Source organism: Clarias gariepinus, chromosome 8 (assembly GCF_024256425.1).
Source record: "Clarias gariepinus isolate MV-2021 ecotype Netherlands chromosome 8, CGAR_prim_01v2, whole genome shotgun sequence".
In the NCBI taxonomy this organism is placed as follows: Eukaryota; Metazoa; Chordata; class Actinopteri; order Siluriformes; family Clariidae; genus Clarias; species Clarias gariepinus.
This window is the reverse complement of record NC_071107.1, coordinates 32,961,592-32,989,164: the sequence shown is the minus strand read 5'-3', so window position 1 is coordinate 32,989,164 and position 27,573 is coordinate 32,961,592. Positions and strand designations below refer to the sequence as shown.

The following is a 27,573-nucleotide window of genomic DNA, read 5'->3' as shown; positions in this document are numbered from 1 at the left end:
TGATAACCTTGACTAACTTGTTTTGCAGCCATTCCACAAACATGAATATTAATAAAACACATAATATGTTCTTTAGTAAATAAAGATGTAATATAATAATTGCCCATTTTTGTTGTATAGGAGGACTAACACATCTAAGGACATGCTGTTATAGGAAATTATTTCACTCCAGAATAGCAACAGTACCTCCGCGAGTTCCGAGCAGAAGGATGCATATAAATGTATGCCTTGTAAACTAGGTACTAAATACATGTAACACACCGCTCCGTCAGCAAAAAAAACATGCCTAAAATGCAGACTACAGCAATACCAACTAGAGTAAAGTGCAAAGAACCATCGATTAAAAAATTATGTTGGCAGAGAGAGGGATGAATATGAAGGGAGAGTTCGAGAAACCCAGGCAAAGAGCTTGAGAGGCTACAGTATGCTGTACTCAGCACAAAAAGCCTGGGCACCGTATTGAAAGCTAATAGTAGGTAGAGGATGGGTAGACAAACCGTCTGACTTAGTAGATCATGCATGAGCACAGGGATGCCAGGGTTGTGGTTTTACACAAAAATGGTTAGGGTTGTTTTAAAGCAAATCTAAAATTTTTATATGAAATTAAATCAACTTAAGTTTTTATACGCATCGGCAATGGCAAAGAAAATGGAAGTGACAGAAAAAGTAGCTAGGGTGTACATTATGATTAACCATTTCTGTTTAAAATGTAATCACAAATATCAAAAAGAGAAAAGAGGTTCCTGTACCAGGTGTTGATAAAAAGATGTATAGTACTGCACATAATGGAAATTAGTAATGCATCCACTGATTAAAAAAACTAAACAAATTTCAATGCCCAAACAAGACTTCATGAGATGCAGTCGGGATGCAAATTTGGTGACACTTGGCAACCCAGTACAGATAATATTTTGAAGTAGCTGAGCCAAGTGCTTCGAACCATTCTTTCCCATACCTGCAAGCAGAAAAATGATCTGATAAATGATCCTGAGAAACCTGGGTTCGAGACAGTTTAAAACCCCACGGATGGTGTGCACAGGTATCTATACATATATAAGAAAACTGTAAAGTTGGCATGTTTTTGGCCACGATTGAGGTAACAAATAGGCTTTTTCATCGCCCAGGAAAAGAAAAATTTAAATTTAAATTTATATCATGAACAAATCGACATTAAAAAAATCATTGGTTCATCTCAGAATTTAACAGATTTATGTTAAACATCTTGAATTATAGGTGAACGTCCTCATTTCAATTACTTTTTGTTTTTCATTTGATTGCTTTGTTTACAAACCACTATAGTGTTGATTAGAGCCAAATATATGAAAAATGTGTCATTGTCCAAATAATTATTGACCTGACTATATATTGTGTAGTCAAATTATGCGCCAGTAAGTTTTTTGTAAGGTGGAGGAAAATCGGAGAACAAGAGGGAGACCCTAGAAATTAAAGGCAGCAGAATAACCTATTGCATGACTGCACAATTTTCTCTAATAATTAAAAAAAAAAATTAATTTATATTTAAAAAAATCTATATTCCAAGATAGACAAGATCTCACTATCAGAGCTCTGCCAGGGGGGGCAAGTCCCCTAACCTAGTCATCACATTACAGGAACTACATTCTAGATTATCTTTAATAATTGGATGAAAAAACTTGCAGTTTTCACTTCTTGAGGTGCCTTGCCAGGTCTTTACTGCATCCACCTTCCATTGCTTCCTGATTGTGGGTCTTTTTGGTTTCTGGTTTGTCTTTAATAAGTAAAAAGTGACTCAATAGGGTTGAGGTCAGGTGACTGAGCTTTAGGAACACAAAACAAACTTCCATAAGAAGCTATGGGGTTATTTTTATGGTTTTATGGGTTTGCAGCATTTGAACAGAAAGTATCGCTCTATACACTTAAGAATTCAACCAGCTATTGCTACTCTCCCAGGAGTCACATCATCAATAAACTCCATTGATCCAGTCATGCCTATGCCATAACACTGCCTCCAGCATGTTTGATGATGATATGGTATGTTTAGGAACATGAGCAATTCTATCCTGGTACAAGTCAATCATGAGTTCTTAGCCAAGAAAATATTTCTCTGTTCATCTGTACTTGTTTTTTTTTCACTGTAGTTTACTTGCATCAACACCTCTTCGGACCACATATTGAGAGTTCCCATGAACAGCTATCAAATGCAAATTTAACATTTGGAATTAATGCCAGAGCTTTCAGTTCTTTAATTTGCCATGAAACAATTAAGAAACCGGCCACACCTGGGCATGAAACTGTTTATCAGTTAATTTGTCCAATTACTTTTGAGATTGTGCAATTGTCTGTAATTCCTAAATGGTTAATTTAATACTGTATTTTTGTTTAGCACCTTGAATTAAAGGTAAAAGTCTACCCTTTAGTTGCTTTTTGTATGATTTTCTGTTCGGTTTGATTGCTTTGTTTCCCAACCACTAAAACGCTGTTTAGAGCAAAAAATATAACAATTGTGTCAATGTTTAAATAATTATTGACAGTCAAATCATGAACCAGTAAGTTTTTTTGGGAGACCCTAGAAATAAAAGGCAGCAGAACAACCTATTGCATAACTGCACAATTTTCTCTAAAAGTATTACATTTTATTAAAAAAAAACAACAACAACCAACAACTGTATTTAAGGTTAGACAAGATGTCACTATCAGAGCTCTGCCAGGAAGAGCAAGTCCCATAAACTTCATCTAGAGGACATGGCCAGACTGAATGTACTGTTTTACTGCCCCTCAGGATGCGTCATGAGCTCTTTGGCTTCCCTTAAGAGAATTAAAGCTGAGACTTCGATCATTATCTCCAAGGATGCGATCAGATAATGCTGACATTATCTAGCATGAAGTAAACATTTTATTTCTGTAATATTGGCCAACACTATTGACCTGGGAGCTGTATGTTAAAAACATACATGAAATATCTATTCATTTTAGTGGCTAAAATTGTCCATTCTGTCAGCAGAGACACCATGACAGCAAAAATGGCCAGAGAGACAACCCAGTGTATAACTACAACATCTAACGTGAGTAACTGCTAACTGTTCACCAATCAAAGAAATTGGTGTTTATATATATATATATATATATATATATATATATATATATATATATATATATATATATATAGAGTGAGGTCAATAAGTATTTGAGCACCCTGAAATCATGAAATCATCGAGGGGTCTACAATTTTTAGCATAGGTGCATTTCCACAGTGAGAGACAAAAACTAAAAAGAAAAATCCGGAAATCCGGACTATTTAAGAGCAAAATAACAGGTCTTTTAGGGTCAGAAATCTGTCTGAAAAGCAAGTGATCAAATACTTATTTGACACAGAAATTTACAAATAAATTGTTCAAAAATCATACAATGTGATTTCCGGATTTTTCTTTTTAGATTCTGTCTCTCACAGTGGAAATGCACCTATGCTACAGTAAAAATTGTAGACCTCTCCATGATTTTTAAGTAATAGAACTTGCAAAATCACAGAGTGATCAAATACTTATTGACCTTACTGTATATATATATATATATATATATATATATATACAGAGTCTACAGTACAGAGTTTTTTTTAATCTATTTCTAGTTGTTCCCTATGCCCTTTTTTAAATCTTGAATTGAATTATGCCAGTAATGTGTAGTATTATGTTTCCTCTAAAGATGTCAGTATTTGCACTATTGTTGATGCTATCATGTAATCGTCAGAAAGGAGGCGTATATTTTTCAAGTTGAAGTGTGTACACATTCTTTTGGCTGACTCTGTATATGTTCACACTACCCCTCAAAAGTTTGGGATCGTTTTGCAAATTCCTTTTTTTTCCCAAAGAAAAACACATTTTCATGCATTTCACAAACAGTTAAAGTTAGCCGAAATTCTGACCGTAATGAAGCGGCCGTCATGGTCTCCGGATCTGAACACTATTAAACTGGTATGGGAGCAGCTTGACCGTATGGTACTGAGGAAGACTCCATCAAGCCAATCCATCTTGTGGGAGACGCACCAGGAAGCACGGGGTGAAATCTCATCAGATTATCTTGAAACATTGACAAACAGAATGTCTGCCAGGCTCTAATTGCTCCACACATTCTCTATACACCTTACCGTTTTACTTGAGATCAAATGAACAGAGCAGCCAGATGACCACATGAGACGTGTCCCAAATAGTTGGCCTCAATTAGACATTATTATATTATTTCCTGTAGTGTCACTGGGAATATTTCACACAAATTAAATTGATTTAGAAAGAAAAACAGTACAACATCGCTTTGAGATTATAAATACTTTTTATATCAGTGTGTAGGAGTAAACTTTGAACATTTTAGGAATTTGAATACAATCTAAAACCTAAGCTTTTTTTTTTTTTTGAGTCTTTGAGAGCATTCTCTGTGTAGCGCACTGATGGTTTTAAGATTTAAAAACAATTATTATACCTGATTTAGAAACAATTATTAGTACAAAGCTAAACAAATTAAACTTCGTTCACTTTTGATAATATGAGCTTTAATAGTTTGTTCTGCACTCCAGGCTGTTATATTTAGTGTACTAGATATGGCCATGAACCGCTACACCACGCCTTTTCTTTCACATCTGCATCCTTTCGTCTCATTACTGGCTTTCCCAACATTTGGACAATGGCTTCTTGGAACTCTCCCAAACACTTAGAGGTGTTTATTTCTGTTTCCCAAAGACTCTGGTCATCCTCATGCACAAATGGCCACATGACCTTCAGTGGTTGCTGAATATCGCAGAGGAATTAAAACAGCCATACAAGATGATTTTATATCTCCACCGTGTTATGGTAGTATGTTGGTATAAAAGGATGTGTTACAGTATGTAGAATTAAAAATTAGATTAGACTGTGTGTTCATTACCAAGTCACTTGACTGAGTTACCACAGAAACGATAATGTATTGGACGTAAGTAAGTGCATTAATTAAAACTTATGATTTAAATTAAGAACTGCTGTTAGAATAGTAGAGTGCTGATCGTGCAATCCTAATTAAATGTAAGTGAATGTTCATGCCGAAAAGTTTGGTTTATTTTGTTGCACCCACAAAACTCCATAAAAGGCAAAGCAAAAAAAATTTAATATGATGACTAAATGGTGCTAAAATTTACACTAAACTTGGAGCAACTTTCTTTTCACCAAAAATGATTCACTTTTGACAAAATGACTTAGAGATAATACAGCATATTGTTGTAATGTTATTGGTCATTTATAAGTAATTATCACTGAACTTTTGCTTGTAATAAAAATCAATGCTGGGTATGCAGGGTAACCGGCGCATAACTGATTACAGATTAAATAATCCAAAGCCAATTAGTGTTAGACTCCTTACACATACATTTACACAATTTTAAGAGCTCTTATAGACATCTTATAGACAATTTTTTTTTTTTTTGGATTTCATAAAAAAAAAATGTTTTCAATGAACACTCCTTTAAACAATTAATGAATAAATAACTTGCTATCCAGAAAAACTGAGGCCTAATATTTGTATTTCGGTAGCTGGTATTTGTAACATGAATGAGAAGGGTGGAGTTGGTGTTGTTCCTCATGCTGTTCCACTACATTAACCGTCCCTAGGGAGCAACGAGGAGAGGAAACGAGGTTCGCTGGGGATACTCATGATCATTTGTCCATCATCATTTTCCATCACATTGCAGACTCATAAACTAGGCATTAGGTCCATGCTAAAATCTTCAGTTGGCATACATTTTTAGCTTAGCACCATCAAAAACAGTTAACACATAAAGATAGGTTGAACAAAGGCCGTATAAGTGCCTATTTCACCCCGACACACTCGAGACTTCCATTCAATCAGCTAGCATCAATCCCACTGCAGAGATTTAGGGACAGCTTCCAAACAACAGGGAATACACTCTCTCTCTCTGTCTCTCTTTCTCCCTCTCTCTGTCTCAAACACACATGATTCTCAAGGTTAGGCTCTCTCTTTCTGTCTCTTACACACACACACACACACACATTTACAGCTTTTACCCAAAGCCTTACCATCAAGTCCGAAGCACGATGTGATTTTTTGGGCGTAGTTGCACAAGCCGTCGTAAGCAGGTTGCTGCACTGCACTCCTTTCACCCATCTCTGCCGAGACACAGACACAGAGAGCGCTCGCTGCCTTTCACACTCTCGCAGGACGGCCTTGGCAGGACATTCCGAGCATCCGTACTCATCAATAATTCAGCCACACACACACACACGTGCAGGCAGGCTCAGAGATATGCAACACACTCGGAAAAGTGCTGAGATGGAGCGTCTTTGCTGCGTCTGTTCTAGTGGCAGAAAGGTACAGGTAGTGAGGAGCAGGATGATGCAAATAAAGGAAGGGCGGGGCTTTTATAGGAAGAACACTGCTAATGCTAGGCTATTGACCCACATCCATACACATAAAAACAGAGCGTTTTTAAAACCCATTATGTCAGACATAATGACTTGAAGGACAAATATTTGGATGTGTTATTTTATCATCTCCCACTTAAAGAAAAAAAATGTACAATTTAATTTAAATGCCATTTTTATTACTTTGTTGCAAATCCTTGGTAGTAATGACTGCCTGAGGTCTGGAACCCATAGACATCACTACTAGGTTATTATTATTTTTTTTGGGTGGTTAGAGCTGCCGTCCCACACCTCCAGTGTTAGTGTGTGCGGAGTGTGCATGTTATCAACCTGCTTGGTTTTCCCCGGGTACTCTGGTTTTCTCCCACGACATGATATGTAAGTTGACAGCCATTTTTAAATTGCCCATAGTGTATGACGTGGTGTGTGAGGGTGCTTACTTGTGCCCTGTGATTGCTTGGTTGTACCCTAGGATCCCCAGGTACGCTTTTTCCCCAGGATGGATGGGTGGAAGGATGGAAGGATGGATAGAGGTTCTGCAAAGTCTTATTTCACGATTGTTCTTATGGGCATTTTGCTTTCAGAAAGTCACTTCACTTGATTCAGATGAGTTGACTCACTTGGCCACTGCAAAAAAAAAAAAAAAATCCACGTTTATCCCCTAAAGAACGCCTTGGGTTGCTTTTAACACCTTGCTTTGGGGTATTGATGGAGAAGCACTATCCAGTGAGTTTTGAAACATCTGGCTGAATCTGAGCAGTACTGTACAACCCTATACAGGTCAGAGTTCATTATGCACTAATCTGGTTGTTCTATGTTTGTGGCTAACCAACCAATCTTGTGGTAAACCCTTCGTATTTACTCTGGTGAGGTTTTCTTTCAATTGTTGACTTGTTTACACCATTAGGGCTAGCTCCTTAAGGTTGTTCTTGCTTTGGCCAATCATCAGGGTGAAAGAATTTTTGTTTTTCAATCATAGTATTATAATTTATTTAGTCTTTCAGGCCTTTTGGTGTTCCTTAGATTACCAGGATGCTCTTTTTTTTATAAGAAGTACGAAATATAAATTAAAATTGTACCAAATTTGGTCGAATCCAATTTCTCTAATATTGTTTTTTTTTTTTAGTTTTTGTATTTTTAAATAAACTTATAATAAATGGTATATGTCACTGCCAGTTACAGCTTTTTGGACATAATTGTTATTCAATCTTTATTACACTGTGATAAACAGCATATAAAGATCATTGTGGGTGTCCAGATATTTATGGACAAAAACAGAAAATTGTACAAAAGTTTTGTGTTCAGTTGATCGGTATGTCATGTGTCCTATGACGAAACACAGCAGATGAAAATATGACAGCATCTGAGATTTCTAAATGTGACCACAGGTACAAGACTTTGCTTTAAAGCCATCAATTAAGAAAAGGCAGACAATAGCCTGTCCTTGCATGAAAGCAAATTTAGTGTAACTGGTAAAATTGTAAATGGTTGCCGTCAGGATACTATTACATTTTGGCATACAATGGAATTAAATGATTTGCCTACAAGGGGCGTTCAAGTCAAACTGGGAAAAATTTGTCTAATATTTAGCGAGTGGAACGTCTAATCCTTGAAAAGTGAAGGATAACTTATTTCCAACTTGCAGTGAAGATGCATCTATCCATGGGAACTGTACTCACAATCCTCACCAACACTACTTGCATGATAAAGGAAGTTATCGCCACTTTCTCTGTATAGTCCTGACCTCGCTCCAAGCCATTTCCACATGTTTGGGAAATTAAAGGAGTTCCTGTAAGGCCAGCATTTCAGACATGAAGAAGGGCAGTCTGATCATGGCTCTGGCGTACTGAGAAATCTTTCTACCTTGATGGTATCCAAGCACTAGTGAAACACTGGTATAAGTGTATTAGTGTAGCGGGGGATTATCTAGAGAAATAAAGGGAGTTTTTACTCCCATAACTGTGTTCTGATATTCTGCGCAATGAAAAGACCTGGTTTGACACCCCACATAACGTAAACACGTACAAAGAAAACAAATGTTTCTAAAGAACTAGGCCATGTGGGGTGGCTTACTTTTATTATATTATACATTTTTTGCTTCTTTGTGGATGTTTAGCACTGACCAACGCAGTTCGATCCTGCATTTAAATCTATAAAACTAGCATACATTATTTATTTTTTCCTGGTTTTGAGATGAAGTAGTCTCTGCCTGTCTCGGGTGGCCCACAAAAACCCTTAGCAGACTGCATAGAAAAACAGTATTGAACAATATTAATTATATGCTGTATTATATATGATAGTTTATTCCACACTTTTTTTCTCTTGAATTAAAAGATGAATTACACATGGTGGAGAAATTCCATTCTTGTTCGTTAAGATTATATTGTGTCCACCGTAGAAAGAATTCAAAAGAACAACAGAAGTACTAGACATTCCATTAAGAACATACCCTTTGAACTTCCTGTCGAATTGATTAGCAGATTAAGGGCTCAGGAAATAACAGGCATTGGTTATTTGCATGCTATTTACATCCACTGTCTCCAGTCATCTGCTTGATGGTTATCCATTATTTCCAGCAAAGACCTCAGTTCCAGAGGTCCAGCAGACAAGACGGACCCTTTGCAGATACTGGCTGCAGAAACAACTCAAGTGGTGAAAGTACTATTTACTGTAAGTAGCTGCATCACATCAGCCTCATTTTAAAACCTGCTTGATCATCAGTTTTTATCATTAAAGCTTGGCCTCTGAATTAGGCATGTAATCTCTTTGGAAGCCCATTTCAGGCAGAGTAACCCATCTTCAATTATTTGACAAGTAATCTATTTTATAGACTCCTGCACCTTCTTCATGTAGCATTCTGATACTGTAGTATTGTTTATAATGATCTCCAGGGTCAATGTGGAAACATTGATTCTTTAAAATCTTCAGAAACTTATTTAACAATATATATTTTGTTTATGTTGTTGGACTTTTGGCTGCTTTCGGCAAGAGGTTGCCACAGCGGACTGGCTGGGGTTGGGCACTGGCTAGGAATCGAACGCAGGCCTTTCGCATGGCAGGCGAGAAACCTACCACTTAGCCACCAATGCCCTAATACACACTTATTTTATATTCTTGTTTATATTCTTTTTTTTTTTTTTATTACTTGCCTATGCATTTTGCCACATCATGTTAGATCTCCTAATACATCCTTGTCCTGTGGTATCTCTTGGTTTACACAAATGATTCAACTTATCAGCTAATGAACAGCCATTTTAAAGTAAACATGGGTGTGTCAGATCAGGGCATGGGGTTCTCCAGGACCATGGATGGGAACCTGTGCTTTAACACCAAGGGATTACTTCTAAAGTGCATCAACAATGATGGAGGTTTTTGTCCGAATTCTACCTGAATTAGGTCCTCAAGACCAGACCATCCTATACTAAAATGATGGATGCTTAAGCTGTGTATCCACAGGACTGGCTTATTTGACTTCCTTTCCATTATCTTAGGGTACCTATGTTTACCTTCCATCATCAAGCATTTCAATTTAAAGCCATATTTTCTTTACACAGGGCATACAAGTTTAAAGTTTAAGGTGGCAGCCATTCAAAACTTGGATAACTACTTTTTCAAATGGTCACTGACTCATTTCGTAACAATGCTTGAGAACTGAAGCAATTAGTCATGAAATCAGTTCATTCTTTTTGAATTACCCTGTATAACAAGTGTTTATTGTTTCCCATACTGTGGTCCAGCAGAAAGAATATGAATCGTGTGTAGACAGGTCGTGAAATTGTTTTGTTGCCTACAGTGTTTTTTGCCCTCCGGATAACATAATGGACTTTATTGGCTTATGCATGGCTTGTTCGGGTAAACAATAAATTAGTTTAAAGAATAAAAGAAATACCGGTAGTCCCAGATGTTGTTTTCCGCAGTTCTACTTCCGCTTCAATCACAGAAGTAGCTCAGATGTATTGTACAAAAAGTAGACATTGCAGTCCACCAGATACCAATATCTATATACACAATATTTTCAGTGTGTAAGTGAATGCATAAAATGTCTGGGTATAAGTCCGGTATATTGTGTGCGCCGGCGGGTGTGGGGGTGAAGGAGAAATAAGTCGGCCTCACCGGTTTCAATTAATTAACAGGAGCACAATGATGAAGAAAATTCCTGTCCTGTAAAGCTGTCCTGATGGTGAGGATTTCAGAAAATCCTCTACAAAACATAGTTCACAGTCCAGTACAGTGGAAAACAGGTGTCCAGGATTCTCCTTGCGATTTAAAGGCACAGAGACAACTCTGTTACATTTGACAAGTGAGATTAATTTCCTTAGGCGCAATTACAGTTTTTGGGAAAGGGGACAGAGATTTAGTCAAGTGATTTGGTATGCTGTACTTTGTGTATTCGTGTCAAAGGCGTATAAGACTCACTTTATTTGAGAAGACTTGAGAACGAATTGGATTTACGAACGTGCTCCCGGAAACAGAACTCGTACGTAATTTAGGGCCTACCTGTATTTTAAAAATAGAAAAAAGCATCTCATATAAACATACTCCAAAATAACCATTTTTAAATAATGCAAAATGCAGACTGCTTGGAGAAAATGAATCTTTTAATAAGGACGGAAAGTATATAAGAAAGCAATTTTTTCTTATACAAAACAGATGAAAGGTGCAACAAGATGTGTTTGATGCTGACTCACAATGTTCAGCGTATATAGTCTGAGGGCCGTAAGAGTGCAACTCCCTTCCAACACACAGTAATCCTTACTCTAATGGACTAAGATGGAGAATGCGACGCAATCATCTAAACAACAGCTCATTGGCAGTGACTTTTAACTTTGTGCGTCAATCTGATGCAATGTTGTGAGCTTCATTTCGACAAAAGCTGCCACCAAATCCGTCGAGCAGAACAGTGAATGGTCTGAGTGAATAAAACCCAGGGAAAGCATTTAGTACACTGATAGAATCGAAGTTGGTGGCTTTCTACTTTGACTACTCACAAAACATCACCAGTAAAAATAATAATAATAATAAAACACACTGTTAAGTGTATACCTCAAGAGGGCATAAATGCCATCCTCCGCTACACCCAAGTAAGGCATTTGTCACATCTAGGCATGTGTTAATGAGTTATGAGATTCCATTTTACATATTTAACTCCGATAAACATTTCTGAGTCACATTTTGTTCACCAAACAGAAAAACAAAAACAAAAACAAAAAAAAACATTTTATTTGGCAGGCTGCAGAATGACAGCAGTCTAAGGTTCATAATCATAAAGAGAGAAATATTTCTCTCTTTTTTTTTCCTCCTCACATCTTTCCTATAAATATATTAAGCCTAGTGTTCTGTATGCTGGTTAAACAGGTCTTAAAGCAGCAAGTTACTCAGGACAAAATGAAGAACTTGTGAAAGTCTTCTAGTAATTGCATACGATTTATGAGGTGCCTAGTGATCTCCACTTTTCCCAAACCTGGAGAATATGCATCTTTTTTTTTTAATAGACTAATGCATGAATTGGCAACTGAAAGGGTAATAAATGAATGGATAAAAAAATCAAAGATGATGGAAAACAAAGATACTTTTCTTTACTCCCAAAAAGAGTTCACATGCATTTCACATCACTGTACACATATATACAGGATAAAGAGAAAAGTGAGTGAAGTTTTATGGTATAAAATGTGCAAGATCAAGAAATAAGGATCTTTACAACAAACAAGTCACTTGTACATCACAGGACCCTTTGGTAGTAAAAGAAAGAAAATCGAAAATAATAACCTTGTACAAGTGAAAGAATTTTAAAGTATTTATGTTAAAAAAAAGGTCAATTTGTAGGACAATGCTGTCTGTCTATTGTCAATGTGCAATTTTATTAAACTGAAAGTTCGATTAAATGGATCAATTGGCAGCGAGTTATTCTGTTTTTTTTTTTTTTTAATGGGAATAAAACCCAAAGCAAAAGGAGTTACATAGGCATGTGCTGGTAATCATTTCACAATATCTGCCTTTTATTGGTTTTATAGTCTCTGCATACTTACAGTACTTAAGAGTTCTTTTGAGGATTGACCTTCTACTACACATTAGCACATTAGAACATCTAATACAGTGTAAATTCCAATGTGACAGCAGCAGGCACTAAGACAGAGACCTGGGCTGTTTGGATATTCGCCTCCTTGCTGTGGTAAACGTGAAATACAATACGTCAAAGCATGCTGTTACCCAGCAGCAATTATTTTCCTATAACTCCACCCCCCCGGCTGTATTGTAATGCTTACAAATTTCAGACACATGCCTGGGTTTTCTCTACCTTCCCGGACAGTCCGCTTTATAATGTCTTACAAATTCAGCTGTACAGGAAAACTGACAAATTCAACATTGTAAACCGCTCTTTATGCATTTTACAGAAAAAATGAAAAAGTCTAGTGGTTAACACTATTGCTGGTGTATGCATGAATATAGCTGATGAGGGAAAGAAAAAGAAAATACGACAGATGCTCCGTCATAATACTGAAATCATAAAAGGAGAAAACCTCTTAAATTCTCCAAAATTTATAAAGCAAGTCATTACCCGCAATAAATAACTAAGACATGTAAGAGTGATGAGAACAGCGAAATCCTAGTGAAGTACAAGGCACACACGTACGCATGACATAAATTAATATACACATTTAAGGCAATGAAGAAGCTAAACTCATAAAAATAAACGGTTTCTTAAAGACTTATAATGAATGTGACGCAGAGTTCGCCGAGGACGTTATAGTGAAACCCGATTTCTGATGTGCAAACGTGCGCAGTCCAATTTAAACATTCAGAGTTCGCATTACATTTTTTTTTTTACAGATTAGAGAGGGATCAGGACTGAGAAAATGAGGAGTATTAAAGCAGGTCCGGTCTGCTTTTTTCTTTTCTTCGTTTTTGTTTTTTTAGTAGCACAGTTGGATTTTTCGGCTCCTGAGATCACAATACGTATTAACATTGCAGATCATGGTTTAGGTTGCATATGTTTTATGGATAAAATAATCCATTCATTTGGTATCTTTTCCGCCTAAGAACATAATATAAGCACGGTATATGTTACTGTAACAACAGCTTATTAAAACCAAGTTCTACATCATTTGTTTTCAGACAAAGGTCAGTTTTTTTTTTTTTTTTTAAGTAGTATCCCTAACAATTAAATTTGGTCATTACGTATATTTTCAACTCATACAGAATTTATATCCGTTTTCGAGAAGAATAAATAAGTATTTCTGTCCGAGGTAAAACATGCTGCAGGTTTAAAAAAAAAAAAAAAAAAACCCTGGAAGTCAGCAGGTTCATGTGCAAAGCCAGAGAAACATAAAAAATTTTTTGAAATACCCATAAAAACACTAAATGGCAAATTTAAAAATACCACATAAAATAGCAAAATAAACAAAGAGGAAAAGTGATCATTTGGATGAATGAAAAACAGGCTAAAGCACGAGGATATGCATCATGAGTGCTACTACAACCACCTGTCTCCATCACACCTGGGCAAGTTTGACCTGTGGGCATTTTTTTCCTCCATCCTGATCTCTCCTGCATGTTCTCAGATAGATAAGCGTAGACCCTCAGGACCTTCAGAGGCAGGAGCCGGATCTGAAGAATGAATGGGGGTTCAGTTGGTGGTTCCTGTGCCAGCGGTCCACTCCGAGTCTCTGTGCCTGACTGATGATGCTTGCGTCGGGGGCACAGCAAGCAGGATCTCAGGGGGATGAAGATGCAGAAGCGTGGAACTTCACAAACGCGATGGCTGCCAGCTCTTTGCAGAACTCCTCCAGGACGATGACTCCCTCCAGCAACGTCACGTGATCAATACTGAAAAGGAAACCAGAGGTTTTTTTTTTTTTTTTTTTTTAAAGCACATCAGGAATCAGGCGTGTACCAGAAATGTACAGACAACCTATACTACCTCGATCCCTCTGGTTCCATCCCAAGTAACCTCTTCCTCACTAGCAGCAGTTTGGGATTAAAATCAGGAATACGGTGGATCCTCAACATCAAGTCTCCCACCACCTGAGACAAAAAAAGAGCTTAAATACTACAAAAAAGCAAGTCCCTCTAGCACCAATGCAAAAATTCTACAAACAATGAAAACTTGGTGAAGCAATACCCTGACAATGACTGAGAAGAGGGATCTACAGCCAGGTGCCAGATTGATGTAGGGGTCCAGCAAGTACTCATGCAGGTGAGGATGGGGCAGCAAAGACAGCTTCGATAACACTGATGTAACCTGCAAGTTGACATCATATGGCTAGAAAAAAAAAGAGAAAAGATATAGAAATAAAATCAGCTTAGAAACAGTTATAGGAGAAAAAAATATCGATCTTGGATTTGTTACTTGTGTACACGTGACGTGTGTTCCTCAAGACCAAAAACAGACACTAGCATGGTAAGACGTTTTAGGACGAAATATTGCAATATACATACTGTGCAAAAGTCTTAGGTACCATATTATACGCTGTACCAACGTTGTTATATATGTTTTTCATGTCTGCATAATTATGTACAAAATCATTCACTATGTCCATATATAACTTAAAAATTAATAAATAAATAACATTAAAGGAGAATATATGCATGGTAAATCGTACTGCAGTCATCTTTTACACTGTGACCTTAAAAGGTTTGATGTAAAATAATGGACACCACCATAAGGCTCATGAAGTAATTTACTAACACAGACAAATTAAACTAAAAAAAAATAATAACACGATTACTTTTTTGTCATCCCGGTAAATAACACAAAGGTATTTCCCTACCTGGTCTAGGATACGTCCCATTCTGTCAAACAGCACTTTAAGGAAGTGTCCCTCAAAGAAGGGGATGTCCAGGTTACACTTCTCTATAGGCTTAGGGCTGCTGCGCCAGTCCCACCTCAGGCAGATGCCGCAATAGTCTCGGAACTGCATGTACACACACACACAAACTCTGTTCTGTTTGGATCTATTCATTTACATTTTATTTGACATTGTTTTATAAATCTTGTTTGTTTTCTTAAAAATTATTATAATTATCATAACTCAGTGAGAGTGCAATGGCGTATTAAATCGGATTCAATTACAGGTATTTGCTAGGGCTGCAACTAACGATTATTTTGATAATCGATTAGTTGGGCGATTATGTTTTCGATTAATCGATTAATCGGATAAAACCTAACCGCTTCTTAAATTTGATATTTTGCTTATAACTATTTAAAAAAAATAAATAAATAAATAAAAAAAAATAAGGGTATTATTTATGTATAAAAATAAACTTTTACAAATCCAAAAGCCACATAGAGTTTAATAATCTTTAATTTTGACATTTTAAACCTTAAATGAAATGTAGTATATAATATATACAGTTTATACAGTGTGTGTGTGCATATATATATATATATATATATATATATATATATATATATATATAGTTTAAAAAATACACTGATATATTCAGTTGATAAGATATAAACAGCTAAAATAATGTAATTTTGTATAATAAAACTATGTTTGCATAAGTAAAACCACAGTAAATTACAAGTTAACTTTGTAGGATAGGACTTAATAGGACTATAAAAAAACTGTAGAAATGCAAAAAGCTAATAGTCACAAATTAATTGTTATTTGCATTCGCTGAAAACCACAACAATCACTAAATGTAATATTCTACTGTTATTCGCACCGTGTAATTTAAGCTAATCTAAAATAGCGCCATTTAACTAATCACTATTGCTCATGAGGTGATTGCGCAATGTGATGCTAGCGAGTAGCACGTGAACAGATCTAGCGCGACTGTCCCGAAGTTAGCAAACAGTTTAAACAAAAGCACTTAAACTTTACAACTGTTACACGATGGAGAGATAGTTTTTACCGACCCTGCTGACGTTTCGCCATCCGTAACACAAACATGTTATCTCTTTAAGTGTTCGTGCATGACATGCGGTGAAAGCTCGGTCTTGCATAGCCTGCAGGTTACCGTCTTTTTAGAGGCGTTTAATGTAAATTGCTATCAAACCTTGAAGGACTCGGGGCGCGCGCTTTATCCTGCAGACGCTCCTGTAACCTCCATTGCGCGAGCGGCTGTGTATCTGTGTGTATTTGTGCATCTTGTGGTCGCGCGCCTCAGTGACGTGAGCAGCCCAACTAATCGATAACGGCATTCGTTGACAACGAATTTCATTATCGATAATTATCGATTTTATCGATTAGTTGTTGCAGCCCTAGTATTTGCAAAGACTTATTTGTATGGATGAAGTGTGTGAGAATTGAGTGAAATGCAACCTGAGCAGAGGAGGTTTCTCACTCACCTGTCTGTGTGCATCTCTCAGATAAGTGTCGTAGCCCGTGCCTTCCACTTGATAAGACGATTTAGCTTCATCAGGAACCAAGCACAGGAAACTGAGCGAAAGCCACAAGGACAAGGATGGGGTTTTTAAATATTACATCACAATATGTATGCATCAGCTTTTTCATGTTTGCTGCACCCCTTTCATTTTATCATCAAATATGAATTCTTGATTCTGTCATGTTTGAAATGTTGACCTTTTTTTGTTTGTAAAGGGTCAAAGGTTGCATCAAGCAAAGAAAACAACTAAGGAAACTTGAATCTACTGAAACTGGGTTAAGAACCATTCAACAAAATGAATTCAGGAATGGAGATCACTTAAACACTTGAAGTGGCAAAAAAAAAGAGGCATGTTTTATACTAAAAATAGATGCATTTTCACACGTACAACGTGATAATTTTTTTTTTTAAAAAGCTTAAATTTGCTAGAAAGCATAAAGATTTGATTTTTGAGAGAAAAGATCATGTGGTCTGATAAGTCCAAATAGTGTCCGCCCACTGTACAAGGCACAGGAGGCAGTGTTATGGTCTTCAGTTGATCAAGTCTAGGCTCAGCAATGTTATGTTGCAATAAAATGAAGTCAGCTGACGACCTGAATGGACTGAATAAGACACAGATGAGGTTTTCCTTCCCTGATGGGACAGACAGCCATTCCAGGACTCAGATTGTGAAAGAGTAATTCTGGGAGCAGGAGGAATCATATTGTGAGTGAATAAATTTTTTTTTTTTGGGCCAGGCAGCGTATTTTTATTTTGTATTTAATTCACAGGGACTATCGGATGTTCGAAAAAAATCTAAAACCAAAACCATAAACAGAATACAAAATGTGTTTGCTGACAACATTTCTGTAAGGGGATGATTTTTTAGTTTCTAATGGAAGGAGTCTCTGGTATTAGAAATTTTATCATATTTAAAAATGACCATTGTGAAAAAAGTATGAATAAGTCAAGATGATAGCCTTATTTGAATTTCATTATGGTAATAGAAGTGCAGTTAAAATGTATAGTATTAACCCCACCCATTCATGACAGTTTCATTATCGATTACAGACCTGTTAACGATTTTGTGGACTTCCGTTTTCCCATCAGGCTTTGCGTGTTCTGTGCTGGCTGGCGGGGAGCAGCTCAGCCAATCGGGGCTGGACAGCCTGGTATCTGGAGACAGGTCCGAGAACAGCGGGTCCTCTTCCAAATCACTACACAATGACACAGAGAATGAACCCAAGTGCAAACATTTTGATACCTTCATCTCAAAGTAAAGAAACCTACGCATTTCATTTCCTAGTGATGAAATTTTTTGCAGATTTTATGTCCACTCTTTAAAAATGTCTTTGTCCATTAGACACCTTAAAGAGGAAGGGCCAACTTATTAATATCAATATACTGTGTTTTCCAATGTCTAATTCAATACTGTCATAAATGCTGTGTCAGCTTGGGTATATTTTTTGTAAAACTCAAAAATTTGTCCTGATGTAACGATCAAGCCTGGGTTTTGTAAAAAAAAAAAAAAAACAGTAGAAGAAACAAGACAGAAGAAACAATACTCAACCCTCCCATGACTTTTTAACCCGACCTATAAACTGCTGTATGTGGAACCGTGTCTCTTACACAGCATCGTGGGGCTGCCCGTTCTCCATGTGCTCACGTTCCTCTCGCTCGTCTTGCACCTTGTTCTCGATATAGTTGCGCTCGTCGATGCTGCGCAGCACCAGGTTGTGCAGCACGTGCTGGCACGGCTTCTGCAGCAACTGCTCGAACAGCCTCAGAGTCATAATGCTGATCTGCACAGAGAACAGAATAGTCAGCATAGTTTATCTGTTCAGTCTATCTCAAACATGATGAATATTAACTCTCAATAACAATAACTCTCAATAACCCAATTTTCTACAGGTGTCGTTCATATAATTATAAGTCAGGAAAAATTTGGTTTATGACTTGCGTGTGTACCTCGTCTGAGAGGTGGTCGCAGTGCCCGATAAGTCTGTTCCTCAGGGGATTCTGAGTAATGCTGGCCAGCGTCTCAGGACCCATTTCTTCTCCCAGCAGGAAGTAGACTGTCTCCTGCAGCAAGGCCTCCGATGTGACCTGCCTGACGATCCTATTCAACAGTGCCGTGGAGGTCAGGATGCCCACCTCTGACCTACAAACACACGTTTTATTATTGTGACCAAAAAAAACAAAAACTGTTGGATATTTGTTATACATGACCTAAAAATCATGCGCAAATCTTTAACTTTTATTAATTTACAGTGTTTTTTTTTCATGTGAATACAAAAAAATGCAAATATACTGACCGCTATACCAATTGTCATCCTTATGGAATATTAATTATGGTTATAGAAACGTTCTAAACTACACACATCATATATACAGTAGAGGCAACAATTTCAGTAAAAAAGGAACATAGTAGGTCAGCAAAAAGTTACATCTGAATACAAATTAAGTCTCAAATTATCAAACTTTAAAAGGAACAATTCTGAACAACTGGCTCCAGGAATTCTTCTGACCGGATCCTATGCCACAGGCTGTCCCTGATCTGCTCGGTTTTAAACTTTTACTCTCTATACTGTTGCACTTTCCTAGGTTTACTCTTGCATAACTTTGATCTGTATAGACTTTACACTTTACTGACCCTACTTTTCAGCACTAGTAGCACATCACATGCCCAGAGGAGTCCCAAAAAATCATCTGCAAATGACTTGAGTACTGATTTAAACAAACAGCTATGCGAGTATCCCAGAAGTAGAATAGGAGCATGCAGTGTCCCCATTAGGAGACTTTTAGTTGTGTCACAGTGTAGGCCACTTACGTTTGCATGAGCTGTGGCTCCATCACAGGCCCGAAGAAGCGTTCCCTCACGGCTCGAGCTAAAGCTGTTGCTGCACTCTACAGATCAACACGCATAGAAGTGTGTTAACATAATAAACAAAAATACAAAAAAAATACACATACTGTATTTTGGGTTTTACTAAGTTTACCCTTGCTGTTAGTTCCTTAGTGATTACCTTCTGGGCCTCTTTGATCAGCTGATCGCAGTAGTCCAGCCAGGAGAGGAAGGAAATGAGCGCTCGCTTCCCTGCAAAAGCAGCAGCATCTTCCTTCAAGTTGTACACGTCCAGCCTGACAAAAATAAATTTACGTTAAATAAATTAGTGTATAAATATTAAAAAAAATGTAAACACAATAAATCAAGACAGTTTGTTTACAGTTCATAAACTATGTTGGCCAAGAACTGCAAAACAAAATAAATTAAAAAACAAAATGTCACCTCCAATCAGCAATAGGAATTCATTTGCAAACTATTCCTACATCTTTCGGTTTGACTGAATTGTCGTTGTGTTTAATCATTTGGTATTTTGTATCTGGATATGTTCTTTGTGTTTTTGGTTTCTGGTGTGTTTTCGATTTACGCATTTTCCATTTCCTTTTGATTATTTTGTTTTCATGTTGGCTTTGTTTCTTTACGTTAGTGGCTTTGTACTTCTTGGCCACCGTAAGACACTTCTAAAAACGCAACCCACCCCCAGTTCACCGACTCGACTGTCTCGATATCAAGCGGGTCTATAGACTGAGGCAGGGCTTGATAGAACGTAATGAGGCGAGCCGTAAGCAGCTCACACAGCTCCGTACTGTCCGTTAGCGTCTTAGCCGCTGCAGGCTCGGGCAAGCTGACCAGCAGCATCAGACCCTCACACGCCTTCACCACCACGCGGGCGTCCTGTGGGAAACACACAGGGGACACATACATAGCTGACTTCAGCACCACAAGTCACACATCAGTGTTCAGAATAGTAGAACAGTATGCCGTAAGTTAACGTTTTTCGCTTCATCAAGACAAACACACACTCGATCAAATGAGACTCACTGGGCTCTTGGTCAGGTTGAGCAGAGAGCTAACCAGGTTGTAGCTGCTGCTGTTGTTAGCATTGTTAGTGTGCATCGCGGCGCCTGCTCCGTCTGCGGGACTGCTGGCATCACATGCTACCCCAGCACCCTGCTGCTGACCTGTATCCGGAGACGACGGGTCGTCTTTGAGCACATCAGCTCCAGATTCTTTGTCGTCTCCACGTTTTGCTCTATTCTGCACACCAGTATGTAATTGAGAGATAACAAGAGCAAGGAAACTATTTCAGAATTCAGGATTATTACATTATATACAGTGTATAAACAAAATGCATACCTCTAAGAAGAAGTTAACCAAGTAGGGGTCCTGTTTGAGTTTGGCACAGACTATGCAGAGAAACTGGATCTCTTCGTTCTCCGTCGGAGCAGCCAGAACCTCGCCGCACAGACGGATTAGTTTCTGTGAAAATTGAAGAACAAACTTTAGAACTTTTTGCATTTTAGTTTGAGGTCAAATTACATTTTTCTGTAAAAGAAATACTCTTATGTCGATCATCGATTACACTAGCTAATGTAATTGTGAAGGGAATACACTGCAATCCATAATGTCATGGGCACATGTGACAACTCACCTGTACAGGTCTGTGCACATTGATGTGAGGCAGAAGCGGCTGGCGAATTCGGCCCAGTAGTTTGGTGTAGAAATTCAGTACCTGCTGCTTCATTCCAGGTGGACACTACAGACGATATATAGTAGATTTTAGAATAGTTAAAATCCAAGCCCTCAGTCCCACAATCTGGAAATTTAGCTTCTAATTTTAAAATCTAACCATCATATATAATAGGAGGATTTTTTAAATTTTATTATTCAGAAACACCACTAAGAAAATGATGCTCACGTCGGCCTTGCCCAGAGTGTAGAGGGTCTCCAGGATCTTGTGATGGAGCAGGTACTCCATGCAGGGCCCCGTCTCACCCGACTCCCTCTCTCCTTCCTCCTGGATCAGGATGTCCAGCATCTGCTCCAGGTGGGAAGGGATGTTAGTGTCGGTGACCGGGGCTTTGTCATCTGCAAACAGGAGACAATGTGATTTGATTAGTCAGTCAAGTTAACAATGTAAACTATATCATAACTATATGTTTATGTATAAATACGATGAGACATGTGTTGTTTGTAAAAGAAAAATGCATGCACTGAGAATTTTGTTCGTTTGACAAAGTCGGGGTTCATCAGGCTGGGTAAAGATGTATAAATATTACCTGAAGTTTCTATGTAGTAATGTGTGATGGCCTTCCAGTGGTAGACAAAGTCTTCCTGCAAGGGCAGTGATGGTGCGAGCTGTAAAAAAAAAAAAAATTAAAATAATGAGTTCTAGGTCTTGACACACCAGGGGCAAATTTCCTTCTACCGTATAAAAACCTCCCAACAAAACATTTTACATCAACAAAGGAATATCACTGTGGGAAAAGCAACATTTGTGTTTTTTGGCCCAAGAATGCCAATGCAGGTATATACAATAAAAAAAACAAAAATTACTAGTAGAAGGAAAGAGCTAGCTAAAGAGCTTTGTTATGAAAACAGTTTGTTTATACCCTTGTATATAAGCAGTAGTTTTAACTAATTTTACCTATTTTAATATTTTTTATTCTTGTACTAGGTGTACAGTACTGTGCAAAAATTCTACACACATGCAAGTAACTGCAGTAGAGCAAGGATGTCTTTAAAAAAAAAAAGAAAAGAAAAAAGATATTTGGCGTGAGGACGCTTTGCAGTTTGTGCTGTTTTATACAGAAAATAACTGTTTGCACTTTTGAGAAGGTAAAAAAATCTGTGGGGGGAATCTGAGGAAGAAGACGGAGGAAGGTGAGATGGTCAGGAGTGACCAGGCAGGTGGAAGGAACGTCGCTTGACATAGAAACAAATTTTTTGAATCTCTATTCGCATATTTACGGTCCGTTTAATGCAAGTATCTGTAGCGTGTTTAATTCACTTCTAAAAAGTTTGCTTTTTCATACTGTTTTTAGCATCATTTGTGGTGTGTATGAACCTTTAATCTACACTACCAGTCAAACGTTCGAACAGCAGTGGTAGGTTTTGGTTTTGCTTTCCTGGGAAGGCCTTCATGAGAGCTAGTTTCATCATGGTGCTTGATGGGTTTTGTAAATACACATGACAATATTGCTCTTGCAAGAACCATTTTAGAACAGCAGACCTTCATGTCTTAAAATAACAACTGACTGTGGTGGTTACCTAGTTACATAATTCCATGTGTTATTTCATAGTTTAGAAAAAAATCCAGTACCGTTCTATAATAAAAAACAACAACAAAAAACAAACAAAAACAAAGAACACTGAATTAGAAGGTGTATCGAAACTTTTTGACTGATACTGGTTGTTTCCCAAAGCCTTAATTTCAAATTCTTAAAACAAATAAATAATAAAATTAGTGCCACCTGTGCTCCACACAAAGGTTTATCTGCTCAGGTTATGAATCGTGGTGACGTGGAAGTGTTCAGGCCAGTGTGAACTCTGGACCTGGGTCAGGACGCTGTGCTCTACTTCACCCATTAATAAAACAAAAATGGAGCATTGACTATCATTGGGCTGATGGATCATCTTCCGTCTAGAGTAGAGCTTCCATTCCAGCAGGTGTATCAGCAGAAACAAACACTTACTCACACTTGGGCTGTTTCCTAAAAACACACTAAGACAACTCTTTGTCCAGATTCTTTAAAGTTTACATTTCACTAAGGGACTGTTTCTCAACCCAGCATAACCACTCTGTGAGACAATCTCTAGTCTCAAACCCACTCATTAGGCACGCTTACACCAGTCTCAAAACATTGCGACTGCTAAACAGCCGAAAATCATATTTGTATATATGCATAGAAGCCACACACACTCGCAGCCGCTCGACCTGCACGGTTGCTGTCAAGTTGAGGCATTTAAAGCGGTAAAACATTACTGTTCCTTTATAATCCTACAGATGGCGGACTCTAAAATATTTACACATTTGTGGTACGAGTGAATTATTTGCCAAGTTTGATTAGAAATAATAATTATGGCGGATAACAGAGATAAGTGCTGCTCAGGTAAATTGTTAAACTCTTGTAATAGAAGTTAGTTTTAATGATTAATTTCTGCTTGGTATTCAAATTGTTAAACTAATGTTATAAAGAACGTTTAGTTTTTATTATTAAATCGTGATACCTAGAGAATAGCAATTTTATTCAAATCAGCACCGGCGTATCGTGAAATCGTATTAGGAGGTGACCAGATGTTTCCATCACTAGTCAACTGTAGAACGTTATCCAGCTGGTATCTAGCTACCATGTATATACATAATTCGTCTGTCAGTGTTTTTTCATTGTTTTATGTTTTATTCATGATACATCCACACTATGCATGATATTTTTATACCAGTTTAATCAGGCCTGTTTCTAATTACCTGAACAATAATAACACTGGCCAATTAACATTAACGCTGGTTCACATACGAATCACACAGCACTAATATATCTTAGTAGACTACACCGAGTGTACACTAATTAATTCACGAACTGTATAGTGCACTTTATGTAGCGAGCGCACATTATATAAAGACGCTATTTGGAATTCAACCCCTCACTGGCGTCAAAAGACGAGCTAGGTTGATAGCTACAGAACTCATATGAGTGACTATAAACCAAGCCACTGTATTATTATTCTAAATGTTATGTAACCGACTTTGTTAATGTAACTATATATATATATATATATATATATATATATATATATATAGTTGTCTCAATAAAAGTCTGTATCTACATTTCTTTTACGTAAACAAGCTAGCTAAGCGGGCAAGGGTTGCTAGTTAAAGCTGATTCTGTCTCAAATCGCTGTTGCGCGAGCTAATTAGGCGCCATAGCATATAAAGGTGGTAATAAGTCATGCACCCTATTTAGTGCTCTAGATATAGCAAATACCGCGCTATTTGGGATTACGCCCGCGACATCCGAATAGCTAATCGTGTAAATAAATTTCCAAAACAGATAACTAGCAAATTTTGCAGCAACTATAAGTGATATGTGGTGATAGCCAATTCCATAACTAATTAATATAATATCGTTTTATTAAAAAAAATGATAAAAAGGACTTTTTTAAGTCTACGTCAAGGTGAGCTTGTCGCCAGGTAGCCTCAGGCTAATGTGCTAGCTCTGTTTAGCTAGCTAGGCCCGCTATTCTGACACACACCAACCCACTCGCCCTTTAAACATAGCGTTTCTCACACACTCTTACGCTGCTCACCGCTTCCACTGCATGTTGCAGAATCGAAGTGAATTTGGAGAACATCTTGTTCTTGGACTGGACGAGTTTTTCGCGAGAAGACCGAGAGAACTCCTCTATCTTCTTCTTTCTGTTTCCGCCGCCGCGATCCAGATTGCAGCTTTCATAAAGCGACCTTTACCTGTGAAATCCTGTAACACTACGGAAAAAAACAAGCGCGGAACTCAAAACACGTGGTTATTCCAGTAAACATTCGCACACAAACACATTTGCCAGCTAAAGCCACCGTGGCATTTTCATGGCCAAACAGCAGGAATCAATTCCACAGAGCAGCACCAGGGGGCGCCAGAAGGGAGACGAGGGCTCGATTACAAACTTCCCTTCTACGTGCACTATCCAGGGTTTGAAATGATGCCTTGTGTGTCAGTGCACTACGAAACAAGAACAATAGGCTACATCAGTACTTTGGGATTTGGACGATGAAAATTCAGGATGGGAATCACCAGTCACCTCCCGAGACGATATCATTACGATCCCCCTGTGCTGATTTGATTAAAATTGTAATTCAGAGTATCACAGTTTTATAAATTTCCCGATTCGATGTTACAGGTTTTAACCTAAAAAGGTTTTAATGGTTAAAAAAAAATTAATGGTTACTTAAATATAGCGCATTACTTAAAACATTAGTTTCCTTACTGCATTTATCTCTGCCATCCGCCATAATTATTATTTCGAAACAAATTTCTAGGTGCGCCACCTATAGAATTACAGAAACAGTGAGGTTTTACCAGCTCAATTGCTTCCAAAGTATCAGAACTCAACTTGACACAGGTTAAGTGGTAATGAGTGGGTTTGAGACTAAATCGCTCACAAAGTTTGGAGAAAGAGACAGAGGTAGTTTTTAACATGGGCAAATTTTGAACAACATAAAAATGTGTTTCTGTTGTGCCACTCAGAAGCTTCTCTGCTCTGTACAGGATTGTTTATATCTGGTCAATGCCAATCAAACTGAAACCCGCCAATTCTGGTCACTGGCTGATGTGGCGCACACACAAAAAGAGTAAATCCCCTATATACAAACAGGTTTCGTTCCGAGAGCTCAATTGTAAGTCCAACAAACTTGTTGTCTAGGTCCTAGGATACAAAGACAAATGGTTATACACAGTATATTACATTACAGAGTGCTTTAGAATGGTGGATTTCGATGGTGGAACGAGTCATGTTAAAAGAATGCGCAATGTCTACCATCTTTTCATTTCGCTCTATTCTTAATCATTTTTCAGTTTTGTCTCCATCCATATTGCTTGCTGCTTTATAGCAGTACCAGCTTCATCGTTACTGCTCCCGGACATCTTGGGGTTGCACTGTACTTGCAAAGGATGCATGCTGCATGCACATGACAATGTGTGTCCGACATGTGATCTAACTTCTGTGATTGCTAATGTGCGACTGCGTCTTCGTATCTTTGAAAGTTCCTAATCTGAATGTTCACATGTAGGGGACTTACTGTACACACATACACACACTCTTTTACTGACACACTTACAATTTGGGACCACCAATCAGCCTAATCTGCATGTCTTTGAACCGTGTGAGGAAACCGGAGAACCTGGTGGAAACCCCCCAAGCACAGGGAGAATCTTCCATGCACACAGATCTTGAGGCGAGAATCGAATCCTCAACCCGGAAGGTAAAAGGCGACAGTGCTAACCACTCACAAAGCAACCATGTGATTGTTTGGTGTTTAAAAATTTGCCCCTTTTTTTAAATTAAATCACAGAAATTATGTACAATATAAAAGATATAAAAAGTACAAAAATTAGGTATAAAATATAATTATACACAGTTAAATAGAAGTTATACAATATAAACAAACGTGACAAAAATATACAAATAAATAATAACAGTAAACAAAGTAAACCAACTAATAAACAGACAAATAACGAAATAAAAAAGGGGGAAGATAAAATAAATAAATAAAATAATTAAATAGCACAAAATACTAAGAAAGAAAGAAAGAAAGAAGGAATAAGAGGAATTTTTTTTACAGTCTTTCATCGACAAAATCAGAATGTTGAGACAATAGCGAAGCAGATTTATGATTTTTTTATTAGATGGAGTTTAAGAGGTTTTGTATTTCACAGAGGAAAGTTGATAGTTTAGATGATTTAGAAAATGTATATTTATGGTGTAGAATTTAGCTATTAAAATATAAAAGTTTCCAGTGTATTCAAGTGATTTATTACTGTGACAGAATAAGATAATTATGTCCTTTAATGTAAAATTGTAAGATTCCTGAATCAAATAAAAAATATAATTTCCAAGTTGCCAGAATGCTTGTACCACTGCACAAGTGAAGAAAGATGAGGAATACATTCTTTCTGATGGTTGCAGAATGGCCACAGGTCCACGATAATCCACAATTAGCCCATTTATTTTATTTGCATGTGAGCCATAAAAGCTATCAAGGGAGAAAAAACAACACATCTGAAATGCCGTAGTGTTGTAGATGTAGTGCCTCACGTATGGCGCACTAGCTTACCATTTCATACCCTACAGAGTTGACGTATACATGAAGCAAGGAGTGTTTTGAGACGCATCCAGCGTGATTGACGAAATCAAGCAGTGTCTGAATCTAAAACGAGTCATTCTAGTAATCAAGGGCACTCCACAGGGTGCACAAAGTGTTTATGTCACACGACAGAAAGTCTATGTAAGGAGTAAGAATGGATTTGGGATCGAGCCGAAGCCAGA

The 27,573-nt window shown here is 37.6% G+C and overlaps 2 protein-coding genes and 1 long non-coding RNA gene across 8 annotated transcripts in view; 1 reads left to right on the top strand and 2 right to left on the bottom strand.

The window, feature by feature from the left end:
• ablim1a (actin binding LIM protein 1a) overlaps positions 1 to 6,297 on the bottom strand; it is a 50,449-nt gene extending 44,152 nt beyond the window's left edge. For all 5 annotated transcript variants that reach the window (XR_008361016.1, XR_008361017.1, XR_008361019.1 and 2 more), the window contains exon 1: positions 6,033 to 6,297. Coding sequence is in view for 1 of the 5 variants with exons in the window: in XM_053502530.1 (XP_053358505.1) it covers positions 6,033 to 6,120 (88 nt within the window). In the remaining 4 variants the exon portion in view is untranslated. The remainder of the gene's footprint in view (positions 1 to 6,032) is intronic.
• Positions 162 to 17,889, top strand: LOC128529169 (uncharacterized). 2 transcript variants are annotated; one of them, XR_008361024.1, is made up of 4 exons: positions 162 to 239; positions 2,981 to 3,041; positions 8,954 to 9,047; positions 17,799 to 17,889. It is a non-coding gene; the product is annotated as an uncharacterized LOC128529169 (long non-coding RNA). The 2 variants fall into 2 exon arrangements; XR_008361025.1 differs by having other exon boundaries at positions 2,981 to 3,045.
• On the bottom strand, positions 10,958 to 25,335 carry fhip2a (FHF complex subunit HOOK interacting protein 2). The gene is made up of 17 exons (XM_053502529.1): positions 24,841 to 25,335; positions 21,813 to 21,891; positions 21,452 to 21,621; positions 21,185 to 21,289; positions 20,890 to 21,012; positions 20,575 to 20,790; positions 20,231 to 20,427; positions 19,715 to 19,829; positions 19,519 to 19,595; positions 18,657 to 18,849; positions 18,318 to 18,490; positions 17,762 to 17,905; positions 16,672 to 16,762; positions 15,146 to 15,289; positions 14,497 to 14,637; positions 14,296 to 14,399; positions 10,958 to 14,201 (listed from the first exon to the last, which is right to left on the bottom strand). The coding sequence occupies exons 1-17, from the start codon at positions 24,883 to 24,885 to the stop codon at positions 14,090 to 14,092; spliced, it is 2,229 nt and encodes a 742-aa protein (XP_053358504.1). The 5' UTR covers positions 24,886 to 25,335; the 3' UTR covers positions 10,958 to 14,089.
• Positions 25,336 to 27,573: the final 2,238 nt, after the last annotated feature.